Source organism: Halichoeres trimaculatus, unplaced genomic scaffold (assembly GCF_033239565.1).
Source record: "Halichoeres trimaculatus isolate MK-OKI-2021-1 unplaced genomic scaffold, fHalTri1.1 fHalTri1_scaffold_1, whole genome shotgun sequence".
NCBI lineage: Eukaryota > Metazoa > Chordata > Actinopteri > Labriformes > Labridae > Halichoeres > Halichoeres trimaculatus.
Genome location: NW_027437179.1, coordinates 27,122,127 through 27,147,349, shown reverse-complemented (window position 1 = coordinate 27,147,349; position 25,223 = coordinate 27,122,127). Strand labels below are relative to the sequence as shown.

Genomic DNA, 25,223 nt, shown 5'->3' with positions numbered 1-25,223 from the left:
TGTCAGTGATACACACCAATCAACCCAGCTTACCACAACAAAACATAGGAGGTGTTTGCTGGCATGTCAAACTGATTTTTTGGCTGATGAGTGCCACTGTGTGATAAATAATGAGCCTGTTTGCTTTGTGAATGTTGACACAGTCAGAGGTTATCCAAATTGGCAATTTCTTTTGCAGCATCAAACATGGGCATCTCACACTGGAGGTAATTAGGGGTGATGGCCAATAAACAGCTATTCAGTTAATAATGAGGTGTAACTTCAGGATCAAAGTCAGTTATACTCTGGTGTTGTATACTTGTAGCGCCATAGAGCCATCTCTAGACAGGAGCAGGTGCGTGTTAAAATGAGAGCCATAAGCTTTACCTGTAGCTGTGTGTGGTCCTCCACTTTGGGCTCTTGTCTTGGGGAAAGAGAAACACGTGATACGCTGCTGTTATCACCCAGAACCTGGCTCAGCACCTCTGATCCCCGTAGGTGACACTTCTGTTCCTGTTTGCTGGGTACCGTGCCGGGTGAGAGGCACCATACGGGGATGATCCCAGCTGGTTCAGGCCTTCCTCCGAGTGCAAGCTGTGTACTGGCAGCAGGTGGACTGATCTCTTTTTGTGTTTGGTTCCTAATTTGAGATTCAGGATGGACTTCAATCTGCACCTCTGAGGACGGAGCGGGAGATCTGGGAGTGGAAGGGCTGGACTCAGCGCAACTTCTTTGATGAAGGAAAGTTGTGTAGGTGGTATCCTTAAAGAAATGCATGGAAGCACACAAACATTGATTCTCAATCACTGTAAAACACACCATAAAAAAGGTTGGTTTGTCATGACCTATATCCAATGTTAGCTTGACAACTTTGATATTGTGTTTCTACCCTTTAGGTAGATGTCTGCTTGATGAACTGTGATGATAAGATGGCAAACAGTCAAAGGATTGAATAGGTGTTTGTGGCTGAGCTTTAAATTAACCCCACATTAGAAAAAGGCTAATGGCATTCTCTTTCAGTCTGCCTACGTTTCCCTCCCTCAGATTTAAAGTTAAAACTCAGTGATGTGGTTCAAAAGTTGTCGCCTACCAATCAGGTTATATAACACACAGCGAATAGAGACACAGTGCATGCTTCTTTTCAACATTAAAGGAATACTCAGCTGAAAACCAAATGTTTGAATATCAAACACTCATCCCTGTAGGCTTGAAAGATACGTGATTCTGAAAAGTTTGTAACTGGCTCCTTCACTGAGGACGGCAGCTGGATTCACAACAGTGGATTCAAATTGTGACCCAGTTTTAGAGTGGAGAAAAAAGGAAAAACAACCATGGAAACTTTTCAAAAAAATCCTGCAGCAAAATACATTTCTGTCTCCAAAACAGCTGAACCAAATGACCAAGTAGAGTGTGTACATACATAACATTGGGCTGGTGGTAAACAAAAGTTGGCCAATTATAAAACTGTAGAGAGTTTGATGGGGTCAAAACACAGTTATAAACACAGCACAATGACGCTGAAGGAATATTTGATGGCGTGTTACGTTTCCTATTCTATCTTTCAAAGTGAAGCTGAGTCATAGTTTGTTCTCCGACATCGGGCTCAAATCTGGTCGTGATGTCACTCTGCTGTCCTGGATGTTGCACAATGTGCCTACTTACAGTTTCATCATCTGGTGTCATCAAGGTTCAAGCAATGGTTTTGCTGAAGAAATGTTTGTCAGTTTAAAGCTTATGTCAGCTGTGATCTAGAGCAGAGGCTCCTCAACTTTTTAGTCCGCAGCCCCGAAACAGAGTGCTGCCAGAAACTAGCAACCCCCTGCCGAATAAATACTCACATAGGCCGATCTAAAATCAAACATTGAGAGAGTAGCTCTTAAGATATCAAAATAAGCTGAAAAACCAACTACCTATATGCATATATTGCAGTGTTTCTTTAATTAACCTGCAACTGATACTGACGCAGTCATGACTTCCCCGACTGAAAAAAAAATGTGGAAAAAGATTATTTATTTTCTGTTAGCAGAGCTTCACAAAAAATGACACCCCTTTTTTTCCAAATATTTTTCATTTATGGATGATATATTCAGTTTTCATCAGTTTTTTTTTGTTTCAGAAATCAAAATCAAACTCTAAACTCGTTTTGCAACCCCCTACCTGTGTTTCAATACCTTCCAAAAGGGATCCTGACCACATGTGGGGTCTGGTACGACTTGTTGATTGGGTTGTGTTACATTATTTCTTATCTTATGTATTCTTCTTCCTTTTACTACTTTGGTTCCGCTCAGCATTTTATCCAGTCCTATGTTGCCTGTGTGTTCTTGTACAGTCTCAGGGTTGCTAGCAGATAAGCAGTTAGCTTCTGTCTCCAGCTACACATTCCAATAGTACATTTCTTTGAAATCTGACGACAGCTTGGGTTGAGACAGCTGTTGTCAGATGGCCAACCACACTTGACTGTTTAGGTAAACTCAGCCTCTGTGTAGCGCTCATTCTTTTGGGACCAGCGCTGTAAACTTTACCTGTGACCTTAACAAATGCTGAACTTAGAAATAGATCCTGTATGTGATCTCTGGGAATTGTTGGACTATAGAACTGGGTATGTTTTATTAGCTGATAACATTTTCTTGACACATGACTTGATGCACCTTTAGAGTAGACTTTTTAATACCTAATTTAGGATGGGTACCAAGTTAGGTGCTTACCGACCGATTTCTGTCAAAAGTACCGGGTACCGACTCACGTATAATCAAAAGGTACCATGTTTAGGTACCTAAATGCATCCTTGTGACTACGAGGGAGTGGAGGAGTTGGTGATTTTCCATGCTGTACATGAACACAGCATTACAGGCTTACATACTGTAGAATAAATATGTTAAATTGAAATGAATTTACATTTTATTATTAAACAAATTGAAATTTTTTACCACATAAACACACAAAAGTACTGAAAATTGGTACTGATGAGTACCGATACCGATTGCCAGGTACCGGGAATCAGTACTGTATCATTTCAAATGTGAAAGGTACCCATCCCTATACCTAATGGATGAAAAAATACTTTTTTTATGACTGGCTAATCTGTAATCTTCAAGGATTCCTTGTATTTAACTATAAATCCAGATTCAAAGCTATTTCAAATACTAGTCTACATGTCGCTCTATAGTATTGTTTGCCCCTGCTAACCATACCTGGGATTACAGTTGAAAAAAATATTAAGGCACATAATTGCTGACAATTACAAATAATAATATGAGAGCTTACATGTAGGCTTATATTTTCAATTTAAATTAGCCTTAAAATTATGAAATGTGTCTTGATACTTATGTTGATACAAGCATGAATATGTGATGCAATTATGTAACAAATGGCTTCCCCAGTAAAACAGATGTAAGGATAGATATTAATAAGGTCTACAAATAATTTTTAATACCTGCTTATTTTTGAAATTGCCTTTATTGCCCCCTCAGTGGCCATAAATGTCCTTTTAACCCTTAATTAAACAGAAATAATCTCACCTTGATCAGCTTTCTTTGCAGCAGCTGGCTCATCAGCTGAGAGGTGATAGTTTGCAGCGTTACTACAATAATTACCACATATGCAACCTCTAAAACAGGAAAACAACTTTCTAACAGTAGTTAAGCTATATTAGATTCAAAAATCTAGTTTTAAAAATGCATCTTTCCAGTTAAACTAATGGGGCTGATTGTTCAAAATCATACAGCAGAAGAAAAGATACCATTATACTTAGTCTTTCCTCGTCTGGTTTGAAAACACAAAAACACAACAAAGCCCCATTTCAAATGTCCAAATAAAGACATTGTTTCTCCTGAGATAAATTGCCGATCTTCTCTTTGAACTACAGACTCTTCTTCTCTTGTGTCTGCTGTTTCGTTTGGAGGTGTTTTCTTTCATCTCTGAGCTACTTTGAGGGGGAAAGGTCATCATAAGCCCTTCAGGGTTTGTAGCTCATCAGCACCATATGTTATTTGTTTTCTCTTGTCTTTTAGCAAGTTATTATTTTAGTAAGTGTGACTGAACAAACAGAAACTGATATGTATTATTGAAAGGACTTATGTTTTTGTGGCTGTCAGAATAATTTGTTGTGTGTGAGCCACTGCGGTAGTACACAATTTTTCAAGCATTTGATCTGATGAGTTTACAACACCACGGCATAGTGCATTCCTTCAGCGAATAGAGCAGCGAAATAACTCATTTTCCCTGAAAAGCTAATTAGAAAGTTTTTTGCTTTCATGTTTCTTTTTCTTAAATACTTCAAATTATTTAATCAACCAGAAATTATTGCTTTGTTTAGCTGTTAATACTTCTCTGTTTGAGAACAAATGTTTGCTCAAAGAATTACATGGGCCTGATGCAACACCTTGAAAGATGATATTGCGCTGTGTAAAGAAACAAACCGCCTGCAACAAATGATGGAAACCAAAAGCAGACCAGCTTGTGTGGGAGGGCAACATATCAATATCAAGATCTAACAGGGTGGTAATTTGTGAAAGATGGGTAGCAAAAGGTGATCCATCAATAAACCAGTATGAAATGCTGAAGGGGTCAGGGTTCAGCATTTTTAAAAGGGTTAATGCTCCTCTGAATGCTCGAGTAACACGGTGATACACACTGCTCCCTGTCGCTGGCTTATTTGTAGCTGTGCTCATCTGCTGCCTAGAAACAATCTTCTATGGTAGCAACTTTTGGATGAAGCCGGCTGCAAGGAGTTGGAGAGAATGTTTTTTGATATATATTTTTGAAATTATGGTATCAAGAGAGTGGCCTGTTATATGAACTGACTAAGACACGTACACCACAAGTTTGAATAAGTATGGAAGAATCTCGGAGCTTGAAACTGTGATTAAGTGATATTAGTGAGGTATACACCCACCAACCACTTTATTAGGTAAACCTTACTGGTACCAGGTTGGATCTCCTTTTGCCTTCAGAAATGCCTTAATCCTTCGTGACATAGATTTAACAAGGTATTGGAAATATTCCTCAAAGAGTTTGGTCCACATTGACATGATAGCATCACGCAGTTGCTACAGATTTGTCAGCTAAACATCCATGATGTGAATCTCCCGTTCAACCACATACCAAAGGTGCTCTATTGGATTGAGATCTGGTGACTGTGGAGGCCATTTGAGTACAGTGAACTCATTGTCATGTTCAAGAAACCAGTCTGAGATGATTCCAGGTTTATGATATGGAGCGTTATCCTGCTGGAAATAGCCATCAGAAGATGGGTACACCGTGGTCAGGATGGACATGGTCTGCAACAATACTCAGGTTGGCTGTGGACTTTAAACCATACTCAATTGGTACTAAGAGGCCCAAAGTGTGCCAAGAAAATATCTCCGACACCATTACACTACCACCACCAGCCTGAACCATTAGCCACGTATGCATGGACCCAAATATTCTACTTGCATTTGGTTTATTTGCTCAAACGGAAAGAATTTAACCTTGTATACACCTCATTCCGAAAGACAAGTGCCAATCAGAATGGACATTTAATCGGTTTCACAGTGGTGGAATATTCCTTTCCCCAAACCGATTGAGGTATCATGTATCCACTCAAATGGAAAGTTGTCAGGGTGCATTCTTTCAGCGCAAGCTAAGATAAGATATACGACACGACTAGAGACGTTCCACAATTTGTTTACGTCTGTTTACGTTTGTTTGCGCATGCCCCATTGACTATTATGTTTGATTATAGCGGTGCATGTAGACCAGAGATTGTATACTATTGTTTTCTGAAAAGTCATTCAGAAAGATTCCATTCGGAAAGACAAATAACTCCTCATGTAACCGTGGCTATTGATACAAGGCAGGATGGATCCATGCTTTCATGTTGTTGACACCAAATTCTGACCCTACCATCCGAATGTGGCAGCAGAAATCCAGACTCATCAGACCAGGCAACGTTTTTCCGATCTTCTAGTGTCCAATTTTGGTGAGCCTGTGTGAATTGTAGCCTCAGTTTACTGTTCTTAGCTGACAGGAGTGGCACCTAATGTGGTCTTCTGCTGCTGTAGCCCATCTGCCTCAAGGTTGGACGTGTTGTGTGTTCAGAGATGCTCTTCTGCAGACCTCGGTTGTAACGAGTAGTTATTTGAGTTACTGTTGCCTTTCTATCAGCTCAGGAACCAGTCTGGCCATTCTCCTCTGACCTCTGGCATCAACAAGGCATTTTGGCCCACAGAACTGCCGCTCAATGAATATTTTCTCTTTCTCAGACCATTCTCTGTAAACCCTAGAGACGGTTGTGCGTGAAAATCCCAGTAGATCAGCAGTTTCTGAAATACTCAGACCAGCCCGTCTGGCATTAACAACCTTGCCACGTTCAAAGTCACCTAAATCACCTTTCTTCCCCATTCTGGTGCTCGCTTTAAAGCAGCAGATTGTCTTGATCATGTCTTTATGCCAAAATGTACTAAGTTGCTGCCATTTGATTGCTGAATAGAAATGTTGCGAGTTGGACATGTGTACCTAATAAAGTGACCGGTGAGTGTACATTATGTTTAATTGAATTGTGGAAATACTTTAATAATTTCAATTCACATTGCTGAAAAATGCAACCAAGACCTAAAGAAAAAGAAAAGCTGCTAGCAGACGAAGTAGAAGTCATCTATGCAAGTCATTAAGCACAAAGCCTAAAATGAATCACTTCCCTGAAAGATTAAGATGCCAATAGCAGCCAGATCCCAGCACCCTGAGATCTGAGATGCATGCTCCCTCTATAATTGCACTATACCGATAATTTGAACTTTTTTTTATGGGGCCACATACATCTCTATAGAGCAGATGGAACTTGCCTCAAACTGTTCATCTCTAATCTGTTTTACTCCCCGAGTCCCCCATCTGCTCCCTCTGCCAACGACAAGAGGAATCAGTGTCCACCCACGAGCCAACTGCTTCCTGTGAGACTTCACTTTCTTCACCTTCCCAAACCCCACTCGCTTCTTCCTCCTTCTCTTTCTTCTGCACTACTCAAGTTCAATGACCCCGCAACCCTTGCCTCAGCATCCATCTTTATTTCTCACTCTGAGGTTTTTTTGGTGAACAGATCTCAGAATTTGACTTGATAAGTCAAAGAAAATGACTTCTACTCTTTAATCAAACCATGCTCATCCACCAGCAGTTCTTTGGAAAGTTCAGCCAAGGTCAACCCTTCGATGTTACAAAAGAAGCTTTGCTGAATATTCAAACACTAACAAGTTCTTTCATATTTTGATCTTGTTACATTTTTTTCAAACCAGGATCTCATGTTTTTCGCAGAAAACTGGCTTAATAACGAACCACTTCTCCTTCAGTGAGATGAATTCGTATGTGGTTTGAGAAATGTTCTTTAACCCGACAGAAAAGGTGATGCTGTATTTAAAACTTGTTTGAATGCCCAAAGTTATCATGTGGTGTTATTGCTTTCTCTGAATGAATTTGTATGTTTTTATATGTTTTGCAATGAAAAAAAGTTATAGGCAATATTGCATCTAAGAAAAATAAAACTGTGTATCTGGAGATAAACATCCCAGATGTCAGAAGTCAAAAAGTTTGTCAAAGAGAAGTTGGGTACATGAAATTCTCAGACAACTTTTTATTAAATGAGCTGATTTCTGTCATTGATTTAATTTTTCCTCTAGCATCAGTAGTTACACTTGCTCATTTAATCATTCAACATGATTAACACTTATTAAAAGCAAACTAACCCCCTAACGTGTCCTTTCTTTTATTAAATATGACTATTTTCGTTAATTTTTTTGATTATCCTTTCAGAAAAAACAGAAAAACTGTTGCAACTATAGAGAGATTTCTGACTGTGTGCAGTCATTTTGAGCTTCACATGATTCATTAAAGCACTTTACTTCATTTACCTGCTGCTTCCAGACCTTACCGATCAGCCTTACAAAATGTTTTTTCTAGGAATTTGAAATGCTAAAAGGATGTCAATGGCTCACTCCAGGAGCCTCTTTGTAACAACTCTGAAAACTGTTAAAACTGTTTTGCCTCCTGTTATGAGGGGAAACCTGAGCCTGTCAATACTGACTAATCAAAGACCTTCCCTTTACTCAAAAAAAAAAATTAATGATGTTATTTTGACTTGACATCTTTTTTTAAATGTTAATGGCCACTTAACAGATTTCAGTCCTAACTCAGGCAACATGAATCATTCAATGATGACATTCAAGGAGCAGCAGAGTTTTGTGAGGATCAATGCAGCAAAGGAAGACCCAAACACGCACGCTTTCTTTCAATATGCAGATGACCCTAACATTTACATTAACTGTGTTCCAATTTGTTTGAATATTTACTTTCCTTGATCTTTATTTCCATATTATAGTCTCTTCTCTTTTAATTTCCTGAAACACAACATTTTTCTGGTCTTCTACAGTGAATGTCACTCATCTTTTGTCTCATAAGACATTTTACAAAAAAATTAAACATAAATATTTCTTCAGATGTCAGTATCTCCTGTGTTAACTCTTGCTCCCTTGATTCTCATTAGTTTGATAATCTACGCTCTTTTTATAGAAGTAACCTAGTTTGAAATTGATTATGATGATGACGATGGCCTGTCAAACTATGACCAGAGGAAATTATAAATCTCTCACTTCAAATGGATTTGGTTATCACCTTAAACTCAGGCACTTAAACCAGTCCCTGCATTCTTTCAAGAAACTATAACTGATTGCTGTACAGCTATAACTCCCTTTTCTGTGACACGTCCAGAGGAGGGGGTCGGAAAGCTGCAAACATTGTAAGTGTTATAATTTCTTTGTTTCCTTCTTTGTTTTTTTTTATACTTTAAAAGTGTAATTCTTTGCTTTCAGTCATTTATAAAATAAATACTATAGCGCAACCATATGCTGGTATCAAGTCACACAATGCTAGGATACTGTATTTTTTTAAAGAGTTGGTGTGGTTTGTCATGAAAACAGCAAGTTTGCTCTGACTTACACAGGGATCCTTTTAATCCCTTTGGACTTTAGAGGACATTTCTTCCTTAAGTCAGCGATAAAGCTGAGGCAGGTGGATTAACTCTAGCTGGTAAACAATAATGAAATATGGAATATAGAAGTTTCTTTTCTTTTTTTTTTTTCTCTTTTTTTTAAATTCAGAAAGCCAGCAGTGGTCTTGTAAACACAGCGTCTCACTGAAATTAGTGAAAGGAGGGAAAAGTTTAAGCTGCACAATGAAGTTTGCTTGTTAACATAAAAAGTGGTGTTCAGACATTTGAAAAGCGCTGAATGCTTAAAGTTTGTTAAATGTGTTGAATGCATTTTTTTACAAATATAAACCTAAAGCAAAGTCATGTCTATTACCGACATCTCTGTGCAATTTGTACATGTGTTCATTTCCAGAGCCTCCTCATGACTTTGCCCAGGATCACAGCTAACTAGTTTCAAACTGCTGACAGAAAAATGTATTGTGTTTACATTTCTATGTTAGCATTCTTGCAAAAAAAACTTACAGTTAGCCAATCAAAGAGCTCCACAAAGCTTCCGCAGGTAAAAAGAAATCAACAAGGTCTCTGAAGGAATATTCTTTGTGTGTCAGCTTAATCCTTTCAGTCCATGCTTCAATACCTCTCAGCATCCTACAGTACGTTATCTCACATCAGAGGCAAAATATAGTTCCCAGCTTTGTGCGCCCCTGCCTATATGCTCTACTCACACTCTCATTGTTCATCCTCTGATCTCTTCGGATGTGCAAGGAAGCGGCATCTGTGCTTTATGTTACATATTTGTCGGTTGGTCCCACTTATAGAAAAACAGTGACCATTTTACAAAAAAGTTGTAAAGCTAAAGAAGCACTTCTTCATTCTGATAGTTTTAAATGACGTGTACTGCATCTCATTGCTTACTCTTGATCAGAAAACCAAACTACAAGCTTCTTCCTTTGCATAAGTTCATACCACTAGGTAGTGTTACCTGATTTTCATGTGTTAATTTGAAGATGTGATCCTTTAAACACCCCTCAAACACATTTTTTGAGTGTCATTTTATTTTGAAATGTTACAACTCTAACTTCGTCAATTCATTTTCTTTGCATTCACAGCTTTTTAATACAGTCACTTTATATATTTTTATTTCTATTTGTAATTCCAATAAATGATCCCTGAGAGAAGCATCTTTTAGCTACAATCTATGAGCTGGAAACCACTCAAACATTTTGCATATGCCCTTATTTTTTCATGAGGAGATCAAGGCTGCACATCACTCTCTACAAAGTTGTCAGATGCCCTGATGCTTTCTTATAAGCTCTGATTTTCTTTTAAAAAATAAAAAAATGTGAGGCATGGAAATTGAAATCGATTTGCACCTTCAACAGAGGAGGACATGTTTCTCTAAACCAGGGAGTAACCATAGTCTACAGGTGAAAAAAACTCTGGATAAGAAGACAAAGACCAATCCGGAAGTTCACAGAGGTCATTAATAGAAATATCTGCTTTTTATTTTAACAGAAGCTGTTTTTCTTTCAGCTTTGTCAAATTTGTTTCCTGTTTCTCTACCTGTTCATGGCAACATGCGGGGACAAACTGATACCAAACCTGACATCTACTGTTTCAGGGCAGTTTGTCTCCTGCTTGACTTGTTTATGTTTGATGTGAATTATACTGAACACAGTCACACATCATTTGTTTCCCACATCACACAAGAATTATCTGAAAGATATCAACAAAGGTAAACAACTGTGAAGTATCAGGCTGATGCAAAATTCAAAATACACTGCCATCAAATGTTTTTTCTCTATTTCTTTCTTATAAAGTGGAATTTGTCTTTGACCTGGTGCACATAATACATAACTTTGATTTCAAAGGAAAATATTAAAGCTGAACTAATCATCTGCGAATTAAATGGAGTTCTTAGCTTTGAATTATGTGCGTTATTATGAAGTTTTAAATAAGTAAAAGCAATTAGCATTTCTTTGAAGATGGTAATATTGTTCTTGGGCTTGAACAGCTTATTTCTCCTGCTCAGCAAAAAGAAAATCTACTTTTCTTTATTAAAAGCTTCAGAACTCTTAGAAAATTAAGTGCTGATAAAAGCCGCTGTGACCTTTAAGGTTTAAGCATACCGTATGCTGAAGAACATGTAGTATGAAGAATGCATGCGTTTCTTCTCATACCTCATCACTTTCACTGCCGATGAAGTCATCTTCAGGCTTGGCCCCGTATCGACCCCTACTGCCGCTCTGACCCTGCCCATCGTCCGTCCCCACCTTCTCCTGGTTGCCCTGGCCTTGCCCTCGCTTGGGCGAGTGTGGCTGGGATAAGAAAGTGAACACCTCTTGCAGAGTGAACTCAGGCTCAGACCCCTCATTACTCTCGCAGCTGCTGCAGACCCGCAGGTCAGCAGACAAAGCTGGATGGTGCAAACAAGAGGCAGACTTAGCTGGTGTGGAGGCGGATTCTGAACTTTCCCTGTCAGGGCTGCAGCTACACTCATCTACGAAGAAAACAAACACAAAGAAGAGATTTTTAACTTAATCATTGAGAGGATTCAGAGTGTACTAAATCAAGAACAATGACAGGCATTTAATTATAATGAAAGATAAATCACTTTTGACTAAGTCACCATGTGACTGATGTTATTCAAATGTTGTCGACTACATGCCAGTATTCCTTCATTATAAAAATATGCATATTTGTAATGAGCTCCAATACTTGACGACACATCCTCATGAATTACTCCTGTGGTGACATTTTTGTAGGTTAAGGTAATAGCTCTGTTTTGCTATCACCTTTATGAAAACATAATGAAATAAACAGCATAATCGGAAGCAATAACAGCAGTTTACTGCAAAGAAACTCACTCAAGAAATGAAAGAGCTTCATAAACAAGAAGCACTGCCTCAGGGTTGTATGTCTGCCACAACAAGTCAACGTGCAGATTTGTAACTTCATTAAGAGAAATAAAAACTCAGAAAATGTCTTCATCGCATAAAATAATGCTTCAAATATAAACATGGAGGGGTCATAAAACAGCTACAGAGGGAGTACACAACGACAGAGGCAAGACAAGTCAAGTCAAGAAGCACAAGTTATGTCACTACCTCTGCATAAACTTCAATAAATACGCAGCTTCTTTTCAGGGGATTTTGCATCAATAGGCTCTCAGAAGAATAGGAAACCTGCAGGAATCTCAGTGTTGGATCACAAACTTCTAATCAGTTTATCCTTGAGTCCAGGAAGTTCTCTCAAGGTGCTCCAGAGAAATCATGTTCATATGAATGGAACAGATGGATGGACAGACGGACGGATAAACAGGCAGATGGACAAAATGCAAACATAATGCCTCCAGCCATGGCAATCACAGGCTCAAGGAAATAACAAGAGATAACAGGTTTAGAAACCTATTTTATGCTCAAATGTTCCCTCCAGACTGCTTCAGTCATTTGACTCTCTGAAAAAAGAAGATGCTGTTACACTGACTGGATGTACATTGTTGTATCTTAAAGTGAAGAGGGTTAAACGTTTCTCATCTCAAGTAAAAGTTTCGGTCCATTTATGTGACACACTAAAAGACACACTGAAACCTTAAACTCACCGATAGGTCTGAGCTCAAAGAAAGCAGCACCTCTCTGTATGAGTGAGCACATTTGAACCTCTCCACAGTATAATCACTTCCTCTAATTGCCCTCTGTGTGGCAGACCCCAGGCCCTGGAGATGTCCCTCTGACTTTTATTTAATGTGCCACATTACCATAAATGAACTGACTACCTTCAGTCTGTGGCCGGGACTGCAGAAAAAGAAGCTTCTTGCCACAGAGAAACACCTACAAATGAGCTTTCAGAGAACAGGGGCTCGTTTTGAGAGGACAATGCTGCAGTCAGTGTGAGTCTGTGGAAGATTTTTGGATTGAAGCAGGGGTGCTCTTCTGAAAAAAATTGGGAAACAGCCTCAGTGTGGTTAATATAAAATTCAAAAAGGGGAGCAAAGCCATGGCTTATGCTGCACTGAATGAGGATCATTAATGTCCATGCACTATTTTAAAGGACTCTGATCCATGAAATAAGATTACATTTTATTCATATAACTGCCCTGAAAAACCAACAGGTCGGAGTCAGTCAGGGGCCCTGTGTAGCTGAAGCCCGTCCGTACATCTTCCTCTCATTTCTCCAAAATTGAGTATGAAGCAAATGTTTTATTCTAGCGAAGGCCGCTAGAAAATGTGTGCTCTTTATCGCCGCTGTAAGTTTGCAAACAGCTTATGTATCCAACTTAATTTTTACTCAGTTGACTCTTTAACAGTTGACTCTGTGTGACTGAGGCTGGTCTTGCATGTTTACGTTCAGTCAGTCGGTCATTCACTGGCTGCACTGACTCCTCTTCCTTGTGATTGGCTGCCTGCCCTGAAAGTGTGATTGTTCTTAGCTGCTTTCAAATGGCAAACTGTGGCTTTATCCCACTAAAAACTCAGCTCATTGGCCAATCATTCACCAATTATTCTGTTATCAGTAAAATCACAAGCAGGAACAAACGTACAGCTGTGTTTCAGCTGAATGAATTCCTTTTCCCAGGCAGAGCTGCAGAGAAGTATAGAATGATTCACTGAACAAATCTTTTGAACAAATAATCTTGCTGAACTGATTCTACTGATTCAGTACACTGAAAATACCTGCTTTTACCATTACTAAAGTCCTGGTGTAACAAGCAAACAGAAAGTGTAATGGGACTGGAATCAGACAATCTGGTGATTACCACAGACTGTAAAAAAAATAAACGTCCGCTTGCTCGGCTCAAAGTGAGGTCTCCACAAAAACTGCTCCCCCTGGTGACTGGCTGCAGTATAGGTTAAAAAATCCGGCTTTCCAGCCATTCCAGATGGGCTGTGGTCAAACTTTTAAAAAATTAACACACCTCGTAGAAATGTTTCTCACGTCAAACTGTTGTGGTGATTTGAAGATATCATTTGGCTATCTTGTATTCAAGTCCGCTTTTTTCTGAAAAGTTTTGTTTTCAATAGTTATAAAAGGTTAAAAACAAGGCTTTTCTTAACGTTTAACGTTGATTGACAGATGCCGTTCTCGTGTATTTTTTCAGGGATTGTAAAATATTGTGGAAGGTAAAGTCAAGACGTGATTAGACTCTCAAAAGGAAAAAAAAATTATATATTATTTTTGTCACCCAGCTCCACTCAGATTCTCCCAGAATCCCTCATCGTCTCTACTGCGCAGACTGGCTGCACAACTGCTACAATGGCTGCGCCTGTGATGGGGGTATTTTAGCTTCAAAACTGTACAATGATAAATGGCAGAGCCACGCTGTCCACTCTATATACAGTCTATGGTGATTACCCAGATGGCACTGCCCTAGTGTGTTTTGGAGGGGTATTGCAGAGCGACATGCATTGGCCGCTAGGATGAAGATTCAACTCAGAAGTATTAACCAGGCTTCAGTGTTAAAGTGTCCAGCCTTGTCTGCAGTAAGGCCCTCAGTCCTTTCTCTTGGGGTCAGAATTGGCCTGCTCTCTCTTCTCCTTCTTTCGCCACTTGTTTCGACATCTTCAGGAGGAGCTGTTACCCAAAATCAAACATTTACCACACCATATCGTTCTTTAAACCATAATGTTAGAGTATAATGTGCAGTGCAGGCAGTATACCTATTAGTGCTGGCTTCTCCTTTCCAGTACTGGGGACCTGCAGCTTTTTGGATCCAACTTTGTCAGATACTTTGTCTTTTGGTGGATGTGGCAGCAAACTGCCAGATGTTCCTACATAAAGCACTTAATCGTCAGAAAACCCTCACAACACAAAACATTCAAAAAACAATGTTATTCAGTCAAGCCTGGATTATATCTCCTGATTATGCACAGTGAAGAATCCTTATTAATGAAGCCATTTTACAAACTAAGCTTCTCACATTCAGTCAGTGCAGACAGAACACATCCAGTTACATTATGTTCAGCTGAATTAAGGAAGTCTTAATCATCCTTTTTTTGTATTCAGTCATGCTCAAAGGGCGGTGTATCACCAGTGGTGTAAAAGCTGTTATAAGGTGCTTCGGAGAATGTAAGAGCTCTTGTTTTGTTGGTTTGTTATTTCATGTAATGCTTTTACAGATGGACAGCTCTCAGAAGAATAATAGTGAGCACTCAGGGCTAAAAAGAGCTGTACCAGTAGGAATGTGCACTTATACAGCAGGAAGTACACTTCAGTCACATGCTTACAAGCCTGAACTTCGTTATATGTATTTTTAATGAGGTGAATTGACACACACCAGCAGGTCATATCACCACAAAGAACATTTTCACTGCATGCTAAAAACAGCAGGTGAAATAACATCATTATTCTGCTGCCACATATTGTAGCAGCAGAATAATGGCCGAAACATAAGACAAGAGTAATGTAACACTGTGACTTCCTTTTATAAAAATTAGTTTTGCAAAAAGACTTTTTGAAGCCAAAAGCTTGACTCTATGAAAGCAACGACTTTGATCTGAAATAATGATGAACACATCAAATAATAGAGTTTTTTTGTTGTTGTTGTTTCAAAACTGTTTTAAAGTTCTTATTATATCAACTTGTTAAATTCAAATGAAATCAAATGTGCCTACGGACACAAATTAAAATATTTTGCAGACTATCAGTTGTGGGAGTGGTCTGTTCAGGGTCATAACTTCCATTTTTCCATTTACATATTCTCTCTCTCATTTTTAGACAGTCTTCATGTGCTTGTCATTGTCAGACGTTACTCAGTGACATAATGTTTCCTGGCTGATAAACATTTGTAAACTGTGTTGCTTTATTTCAGCTACTTCTATACTTGCCAACAAGACATAGTTTCCAAGGCTAGCCTATGCACTGCAAGAATCATTTTGGGGTGCATGTGTATTTGCTGCATTTTATTCCAAATGCATTTAATAAAGGCAGCTTTGAAGTGGACAATCTCATGTCAGTCAATTAGGTAAGGTTATAAACAAACAACAGCACAAATGAACCAAAAAAAAGTGATCAAAAGTCAAATGTAGATAAGGCATCTTGATGAGATGTCACCAGGGCACACTTATGCCTAGAAACCATGAATACCTCATTAAAGTATGAAAGAAATGAAAATTTACCCTCAGGTGGACCGTGTGACATTGGTGCACACAGGTTGGAAGTTCTCTGACTCTCTGCTGCAACTTTCTGGTTCATTCTGCTAGACAGGGGTCCCTAAGGGGCAAAGGAAAACAGAGGCATTTTCTATTTTGGTAAAACATTGTGACTTGACCTGTGCTCCAAATCAAGACATATATATTTCAATTCATGTGTTTAATGTGTTTGAGATTACATGCTTTTCCATTCCAACCAACTTGGTGCTGCTTTCTCTTCCGGAGCGTGAGGGTGACCCTGAAACCCTGGAGGATGCAGCTGCATGTGATACTGCCCGGGGCCTGGTTCTTTGAGTACTGGGTGCTTTGGTTATTGGAGATTTCTCAAGAGCTGAAAAGACATTACTGCATTTAATTTTTTTTTTGTTCTGGACAGGATTTTAATTCACTTAGTATCCCCAAGTGGTTGAAGACATCATAAAAGAAGATGACCTTGCGCTGTTTGGAGAAAATCTTTTGACTTGAAATACCTGGCTAGTACAACTTAAATTTAAAATAAATAAATTAATTAATTAATTAAATGCATTGTTGCAATCAGGCTGTTCTTATTGAGTCGGTGACTATTTTGGTCTCTTAATCTGTTTCATGTCATCATGCCTTTAAATGCAGACTGCACACTGTTGCTAAAACACATTTTCAGTCTGATTCTCATCAGAGCAGAGAGCCGTCACTTCTTTTCCACAAAACACATGAAACCAACATTGTGATATAATCAGACCTGAGAGTGAAAAACAAACTGTGACACTCCTTTGATGCATCAGACTCGTATAAAGGACCCTGGTTTGAGGGTCAGCAAATTTTACAGTCATTTAAACTTACACATCCAGAAGAATGCAGAGTATTAGAGGAAAGAAGATTCTTGTATTAAAGTTAATAGTCTAAAATATACTTGAGGAGGGACTTTGATGTGATCATACAGTGACCTTAAAAAACAGACCATCCATGGTGTTTGAGATAACGATGGCTTGTTTGTTGTTGCGTGACAAGAGCTGCCATCTTACTTTTAACAGTTTCTGACAGTTTGGGCACTGGAGCCACAACGTTCACCGAGCAACTTCGTCACAGTGAAATTGTATGCCTACTTTAATAGCAATCGTTTTAATTATGATTAGAAATGTTATGCTAATAATGCAGATGCTAATTATGAAAAGCCATTTCTTGTGTGTAGTTGCTGCTCTCTTCTTTGGGCATTACCGGTTGACTCAACATGACTTCGACAGCTGTCAGAACAAATAAATATGCGCTGATAAAAAAAGGCCAGAGAGGCGGCGGAACTGGATTACTGGTGCATGTCTTCTCATATAAGGAGATAATTGCAGCTCAGTGAGAACAGGTGAGGTGCAAATGAACTCAAAAATGAGAACCACGGGAATTTCAGATGAAGAAAACAAATCGATTATCATTCCTGTCTCTTTGTATAGAGCAATTTGTCTATGTGACACCATTTTGATGCTTCTCTTTGTATAATGAACCTTTAATCAGAGGATTATGACTGGTATTTTGTAAAAAAAACAAAAACAAAACATGGATACGATGTTGCTGTTATACTCTTCACCCTCCTTTGAGTGCATTCTGAAAGAATATCTCCTCCTCAGGTGAGAAGATTAGCAAAACAGTTGGCCGTAATGTTAAAGTTGCATTTTGTATCAACTTAATGACTACACAAATGTGGACAGCACAAGTGCTATTTAAAAATGAAGCAGGTATTTTAGATGCAAAACGTACGGTGACACATTCTAATTGGTGGATTGATGTCTCGGTTTTTATTGAAGTAAATCAGGTATTTAACAGGTTAAATCAGTTCACAGGAAAATAAAGATTCTTTCATAAGACTGAAACAGAAATTTGATGATGAAGAAAATTCTATGACTGTTGTGTTGGTGTTTGTTGTGATTTCTCTAGCCATTCCTTCTTTACTCTGCTAAACGGGTAGGGATGATGATAACATCCCTTGTCATTAAAAGTAACTTTTTCATGAACTGATACTGTGTTCATAGTTAAAATATTACTAGCAAAGTATATTTTAGAAAAATGTATACAGTTTTGATTTTTCTAGTTTGACTGCAGCTTGTTACTAGGTAGACCTCTTAATGTTTTGGCTTCACTTTAGGGGGGACTAATGTGCTGTCCATGGTTTATAGTACAACTTAGCTCTTTCATATATCCCAATAAAAAACACTTCATTATTTCTTTATCCAAAAATGAGTGTGGGGGCATCCAATGCCATCCTAATCTATTACTGCAAAATGATGCCTGAGTATTCATCAAATACTGATGCACTTTGTTTTTTACTTTGCTTGATCAAAGTCCAAGGCCAATCCATAGTCACACAGTTGATGCTGAATTTTGTATTCCTTGTGGACAGTCAGACTATTTCTCTCCTTTCTGATCTTTTCCTTTTCACGAGTAACTCATCTTCCTCACAAAAATCGTATCCTGCCATTTTTTCCCATCAAATCTATCACTTGTCTTCAATAACTACTGCATTACAGGTTTTTAACCCTCTACTGACTTATTTAAATTTACAATTTTATTTAAAAAAATCTTTTTTTGTGTGTGTTTTTGAATTATTGGAGATGCTGCATTGAGTGGAGATTGTAAATCTGAATTTAGCACATACAGTAGTTAGAATTCAGTTAAACTGTACATACATGTATAATAAATTCACCCTCTGACTAATATATTGGAACATAGGGCATTTGATATGATCCTTGGTGTATGTAAGCTCTAAATCAATTGGCATTAGTGGGATACAAAGGTCATCTCAGACCTGGCAGGGTATGTCACAAATGAGACAACATGCATCAAGGGGTCAAAAACATTAAACTTCACCTACTTTCAGGCAGTGATTACAGGCATGAAACACTGATTGCAATAAAGAAGTTATCAATGTTTTGCAAATGGTTGAGTTTGCTTCCTCACTGTTAGTTTTAGTTAAAAACTCCTAAAAGCTTCATGTAAAACAAGTGATGCAGAACAGGCATTTTCAGAAGCATGTTTATTTTGTTACTGAATCACATGGTTAGCCACTAAATGAAATTACTTTGGTATTTTGTTTGTAAATGTGGAGGAGATTGTCTTGTAATGCATTATAATTGTACATTTGTTCAGTGGTAGGATGAGTTTACTTTGTTGCCCTCCCTTCTTCTCCATTTATTGCTCATTTAAAGTTGATTTAAACCCATTTTACATACCACAGTCAGAGTTCAACAGTCCAGCCCTCACATCTGCCCTCTGTAAACTCTGCATGTTCAGCACCTGCATGACGTGACTGACACCTGGTGGGAAGTGACAACTACGAGGTATCAAGTCTGTGACACCAGCTCCACTGAGGAACATGTCTACAATAAAAGGAAAACATTGGACGTAATTATACACCAACCATAACAATATTATCATTTCATCATATAAAACAGCAAAGGTCCAAAGGCGAAGGTGCATCTGACCGAAAAACAAAGAATTCAAAGGCTGTGTTCACTGAATAGATTAGGTAGGCACACAAGCTAGTTTTGAATGTTGCGCTGCACCAACTATCATTAAAGAGGGTGGACCATTTGTCTCAATATAAATGCCAGTTTAGCTCTTAAATTAAAAATCCTTGAGAGGTTGTAAGGTAAGCCAGTACAACCTGTGTTTCAGCATCAAAAATTTAGGTGTGATGAATCTCATTACCATCAGCTGATATTTCTGAAGGATCTGGTTTGATAGTGAGGATTCGGCGGACTTTACAGGTAGCAAACAAAGTGATGCCATCCAGCGACAAAAATCCCTTGAACAGTTCATTGGAGAATGATACAAGGTCGATGCACAAAGTAGACCACTACAACAAAAGAAACAGAGGATTTTTCATTGTTTCAAGACAGCTCAATAGCTTCCATAAGAAGTAAAAAAAAAAAAAAACAATAAAAAAGAAGCTCATACAAAAGGAGGGTGAGTTTATCACAAACCATATTGCGTTTCAATCCTACAAGAGGTATCTTTGCGTGCAAAAGAGTGGCAGACAATTCTTTGTGCACAGTTGATAAGTGAAGTCTTCTTTTCAGGTGCTGGGAATCAGTTATTCTGTGTGGAGCAGGAAACAGAAAATACATTCAAAGCATGAAGGGAAGTCATGATCAGAGAAAGGCACAAGCTGCTGGGGTTGTACAAAATTTCTGAGAGGTTTTTATCTGTACCAGTATCAGAAAAACAACAGCAAAGCTAGTCCAAATGATCTTGACTCAGTAAATACAAAAGTGATTTATAGTAAAAGATGTCATAACCCTTATGTTTTACTAGTGATCTCTAGAAATTAAGAAAACCTATGCTGTAAACAAGTTTAGTTGATCATTTGTTTCTCATTGGGTGATATTTCTCTTCTTTCTTTCTAATTTCTGTGTTTAAGGATAGAGACGTACACCAATTAAAATGTTTTTCATAACTTGGTTTTCCTTTTAGTATACAACCTTGTCCAATTTACCTCAACTGGCAGGATAAAAGCATGTAAACCATTTAATAACATCTTAATCAAAACAGCTATTTGAGCAGTGCTTGCTAATATGATGCATTTTTTTCAAGAGGCTCAAGGGGGCTTCTGTCCTAGATGTAAACAAGCTGTCTTTTACTTTCTTCCAGTAGACCCAAGGGAATTTGCTTTGATACAGTAATTATAATCTGTATTTCAATGTGCATTACAGTATTAGCTATTCTCTTACATAAGGGGATGCTATTTAAAGCTTCACATTACTATCATGGCGACCATACTGGGCCACAGAACAGTTGTGAATTTTCTCTATTAATAACAGATTTATAAAGATCTACACATGCACAGTCTCCTTTGCTGATCAGGGTTAGTGGTAATGTGCTGTCAAAAAAAATAAATTCATAATACTCATATTGAAAAAAAATGCTTCTATACTTACACAAGCTCCGTTGAAAAATCTTTGACTTGAGGAATATTCACCTGAAGGACCAAGAATCTTTGGAGAAGCCCAACTGCGAAAAAACACAGGCAAAAGGAGCGAATTAATCTGAACATGTGAGAAGAAGAAAACATCATTTACTGATGATAGCCGGTGCGGTAGTGACTTACGAGACATTTTCCCATTCTCTGGTATTTGCATCTTGACTGTCTGGCTGCTTCCCTCCAGGCAGTAAACAAATCCCTTGACTTCTTTATCATACTCCTAAAGAAAGACATAATACAAAAAGAGTCTTTGAAAAGGATCACCGCTATTGTGGGCTGCTCCTTTCTTTATGCAACCACTTAAAAAATATATATAAACTTTTCAACTGTGATGATATCTGGTAATAATTTCAGCGTCTATTTAAGCCCTTTCTAACAGGTTGAAACCTATCATTTGAAAAAGTGTTACTTCTTCTATCCTAAGGGTTAATTAAGCTTTTGTGGTAATGATTTAGAATGGACAGAGCCTACAATAAAGTTGGACTGGACGCCAGGCTGTACTTCGCAGTACATTCATGCATGCTCTGTTATTCACATACAGAGCAGGTAAGTGTAACTTTATGTTTCAGCATTTTCTCACCAGAATCGATAGCTTAATGATGCTTGACCCACCTTATGTATGGCTGAAGGCCCTCCCTTGAGCTTCCATTTAGCTACAGGGTCTTTTCCTTGGCCACTGAAGATTTCCACCGCTGCTCCACCCTGCCAGAGACAACACCACACATTCAAAATGAATTGGAACCCTTTCCCTTCTACGTTCGACCTTAAAACCGACCCAAAAAGTCCGTTACACGCTACATAGAGCTTCTCTCTTAGGAGACGTTAGACATAAGTTGTTTCGTAACAAACTCACCTGATAGTTGTTCTTAAACATTGTACTGTACGACCAATTATTTGACGTTTACGTGTACTTCATCGAGGTATGGTGATCGTACAGTCGCAAAACGAACTGAAACTCAGCAACAGCACAACGTTTTGAAGGTTAAGCTCCTTAGTATAGTGCCCTGTCTACAGTTGTACGACACCATTTTAGTTTACGCAGGTTACCATGGTTATCATAAACTACAATGACGGCCAACTTCAAACGTTATACCACCTCGGCTTTCAAGAAACACGGATATAAAACTAGCAGGTGCATAACGTGAACGTATCAGGCGTAATTGTAGAGTTTCCCCGCGAGGAAAAGTGTCAGAAAATGTACCACTGACATCAAAATGAGTCGAGGTTACCGAAACAAAGGTGTCAGTAAATAATTCACCCACACCGCGCTGAAGTCTGTCAGCCCTACATCTGCAAGCACAGGAGATGCTCTTTTCTGCTGTTACCAGCCGTGGTGTCCTACTCGTTGAGCACGGTCTCCTAAAATGTCCTATCTTGAATGCAACTGCGCCGCAATTAGTTTTGAAAAAGAGAAGAAAACGCTGGTTAATGTCAAGTTTTTTCATTTCTGGAAATATTGTCCCTTTTCCATTATACTTTGTAGTAATCTAGGGTACATAGCCTAATGAAAATATTTTGGGGGGTGGTTGAATGCGGGTATTAGGATTTATTTATTTAGTTTCGTACACATTGTGATCATATTTTTACACCTTGTGATCATATTTTTGGCAAAAACCACACACAACCCAGAATATAATGCATTTCCGAATTCCTCAAGGTGATTTTGTTTATTCACGAAATTAATTGTGTTTAATATTTTCTAAAAGTGTGGCTTTATCTTTTGGTGTAGTTGAAATTCAAAAATCCCCTTATTGATGTCATCTTTTACCCAGTTTCTAAGTAGGCTAACTTCTGGTTTGATGGTGGCCACACCCTTCTAGGTGATGTCATACCTTTTTTTTTAGTTTTTTTTCTTTTTTTTTTTCATGTGTATTTTTTGTTACACTTCTTCAAACGCAAGGTTTCTGCATGGAGTGCTTTTGATTTTGCCTTTAAAAGCAGGCGGTTTGCTTGTCCTGCCCCCATTTTCCTTGTTGTCACACCTTACCTGAATCTGCACATTTTGAAGCTAATGTTTATTGCAGTTCAATTTGTTATTGTGCACATTGTTATGCACACAGATTTTTGGGGGGATCATTTCCAGTGATTGTATGAGTGGTATTCAGTGAGTGGACAAGGGACATTTGAGTCATTGTACAAAATAAAACAAAAAACCTCCCATGTTCAACACTGACCCCACTAGCAGCTCAGGCAGGTCTGTACAGTCATTAGGCATAAGCCCTGCCAAAAATAGCTATCACTGTAGAATTTTTCCCATGCCACTTTGTGAGTAAAAGTAGAAAAAAGTTGCATTTTATAATGCTTTTGTTGCATTTAATCAGGGTTTGAGGAAGTGTTTCTAGCTTTGTCTTCAGGACCTTATTTTACTGCATGATGACTGCAAATGTGTAAATTTTTCACCCTTTGCTCAAATGAAACAAAACATGGGGTAGCATGTTTAAATAACACAGCTAAAAATAGGTCTTTATTAAAGTTGAATATTCACTTGAAATGCCAAAATATAAATAAATAAAAAATAATAATTAAAAAAAACCCTATTGTGTCATTGTCACTTGCTTTGTTTACCCTGGCAGCAGCGCTATTATGAGATCAAAAAGATGTCTTTTTAATTAGCTACTGAGGGAGACTAGATCCGGAAGTATGACTGTATGGCTTACAGCTTATTAACATGTTTTGCATGTCTCTGACTTCAAACACACAGTGGTCTTAGTTATTTATGGATATAGAACAAAAGACACCAGAAAAAAAAATCTGTCCAGTCACACCTGAAAATGCAGTGAGTTTTATTATTCCTGAACAAACGCCACCACATACTTTCATATCACTGTCCCCATTTTCATTGTGCTGAATTTCGTGTGCTCAGACTCGCTGTCATTATTCTAGAAAGGCTCTTCTGATGTTGTAGCAATACCTAAGCTTCTCCTCCCTGAAAGCATATTCAGAATCACTAATGAGAACGCATTACAGGAGAATCTAATACTTTACAGTATACAGGAATAATGAGGTCAAATCTTCCCAAGCCAAACAATAACATGTGGTAACATGTCATCTGGACAGACACTTGTGAAGTGGAGTTCAATCAGTCATTTCATGTGTATTGGTTAAAACTGTACTGCAGCCAGGCTCTGTTTGTATTTCGTGTTCAGCTCTAAACTTCATCAACCCTCAGAATTTTACATTCATAAATGGAGGAGTGATGAGGTAAATCTTAAACCCTTTATAGGCTGGGTCTCCAGGTGGATGCAGAGGAGCTGGTGAGGCTGAAAGTTTGAGCGGTGGCATTTAGGAAGTAGAGACAGAGACTGAAAATCTTGCAGCTTAAATAGACCACCTCATTGGGGGGATACATTTTATTGTAAGGATGAGGTATGACAAATGTAGAATTAGTGCAGCTGAAGATGCCTGCCTTAAAAAGCTCACAGGTGTCAAGTTTGTTTGAAATTAAAATTGAGTTATTCCATTTATACGATCTTCTCTTATATTTTATATATATATATATATATATATATATATATATATATATATATATATATATATATATATTGATAGTGCTGTGTTATACTTGAAAACAGAATTTGTAACAACAAAATCAGCGACATCAAATGCGTTTTTGCACTTCAACCGTTACAAATAAGGAATTACCAGAGTGGTAAACACTGTCTGTGGACACAGGCCCTATATCCTAAAGCTGTCTGTTCACTGTAAATCATATCACTCAGAATTTATCCTTCTGCATACAATGAAATCAAAAGCATGTGTGGTTTCATTTAATTTGACTCAGTGGGAGTGGTATCTGGCTTTAAAAAAAAAGCTAAAGAGTTTAACATTAATTGCTGATAATTGTGTTTGCTTTTGTAGTTAGAGCAAACAGTATTGCTTTTACTCTCTTCCATAACCAGATCGAGCCTTCACTCAGAGGCATTAATTATATTGGTGATGGTTTCAACTCTTCTGCATGTGTTTTACATAGTTAGGAGGCTAATATCAAACTTCTGCTTAAATTGTATATGAAGGGTGCCGGTATGGCCTGAGTAGTATTTCTGATTTGCCGGCCTACAAATCAGAAATACTTTATTGATGCCCGAGGGGAAATTTTGTTTTTGTAACATCTCTTTCAAAACATATAAGAACCCACATTGACATGGGAATACATGAATAGGAGAACCTTTGAGCTGCTAGTGTGCCCAGCGCCCCA

The 25,223-nt window shown here is 38.2% G+C and overlaps 1 protein-coding gene across 2 annotated transcripts in view; it reads right to left on the bottom strand.

Moving 5' to 3' along the window:
* cfap20dc (CFAP20 domain containing) overlaps positions 1-22,042 on the bottom strand; it is a 38,950-nt gene extending 16,908 nt beyond the window's left edge. The window contains exons 1-12 of one of the 2 annotated variants that reach the window (XM_074678436.1): positions 21,882-22,042; positions 21,641-21,730; positions 21,155-21,248; positions 20,985-21,057; positions 20,031-20,145; positions 19,756-19,903; positions 19,278-19,424; positions 16,263-16,414; positions 16,051-16,144; positions 14,593-14,703; positions 11,116-11,435; positions 367-741 (exon numbers count right to left, since the gene is read on the bottom strand). In XM_074678436.1, the coding sequence (XP_074534537.1) occupies positions 367-741; positions 11,116-11,435; positions 14,593-14,703; positions 16,051-16,144; positions 16,263-16,414; positions 19,278-19,424; positions 19,756-19,903; positions 20,031-20,145; positions 20,985-21,057; positions 21,155-21,248; positions 21,641-21,730; positions 21,882-21,902 (1,740 nt within the window). In that variant the 5' untranslated portion in view covers positions 21,903-22,042. The remainder of the gene's footprint in view (positions 1-366; positions 742-11,115; positions 11,436-14,592; positions 14,704-16,050; positions 16,145-16,262; positions 16,415-19,277; positions 19,425-19,755; positions 19,904-20,030; positions 20,146-20,984; positions 21,058-21,154; positions 21,249-21,640; positions 21,731-21,881) is intronic. The other variant, XM_074678518.1, reaches the window with a different exon arrangement.
* Between the last annotated feature and the right edge of the window lie 3,181 nt (positions 22,043-25,223).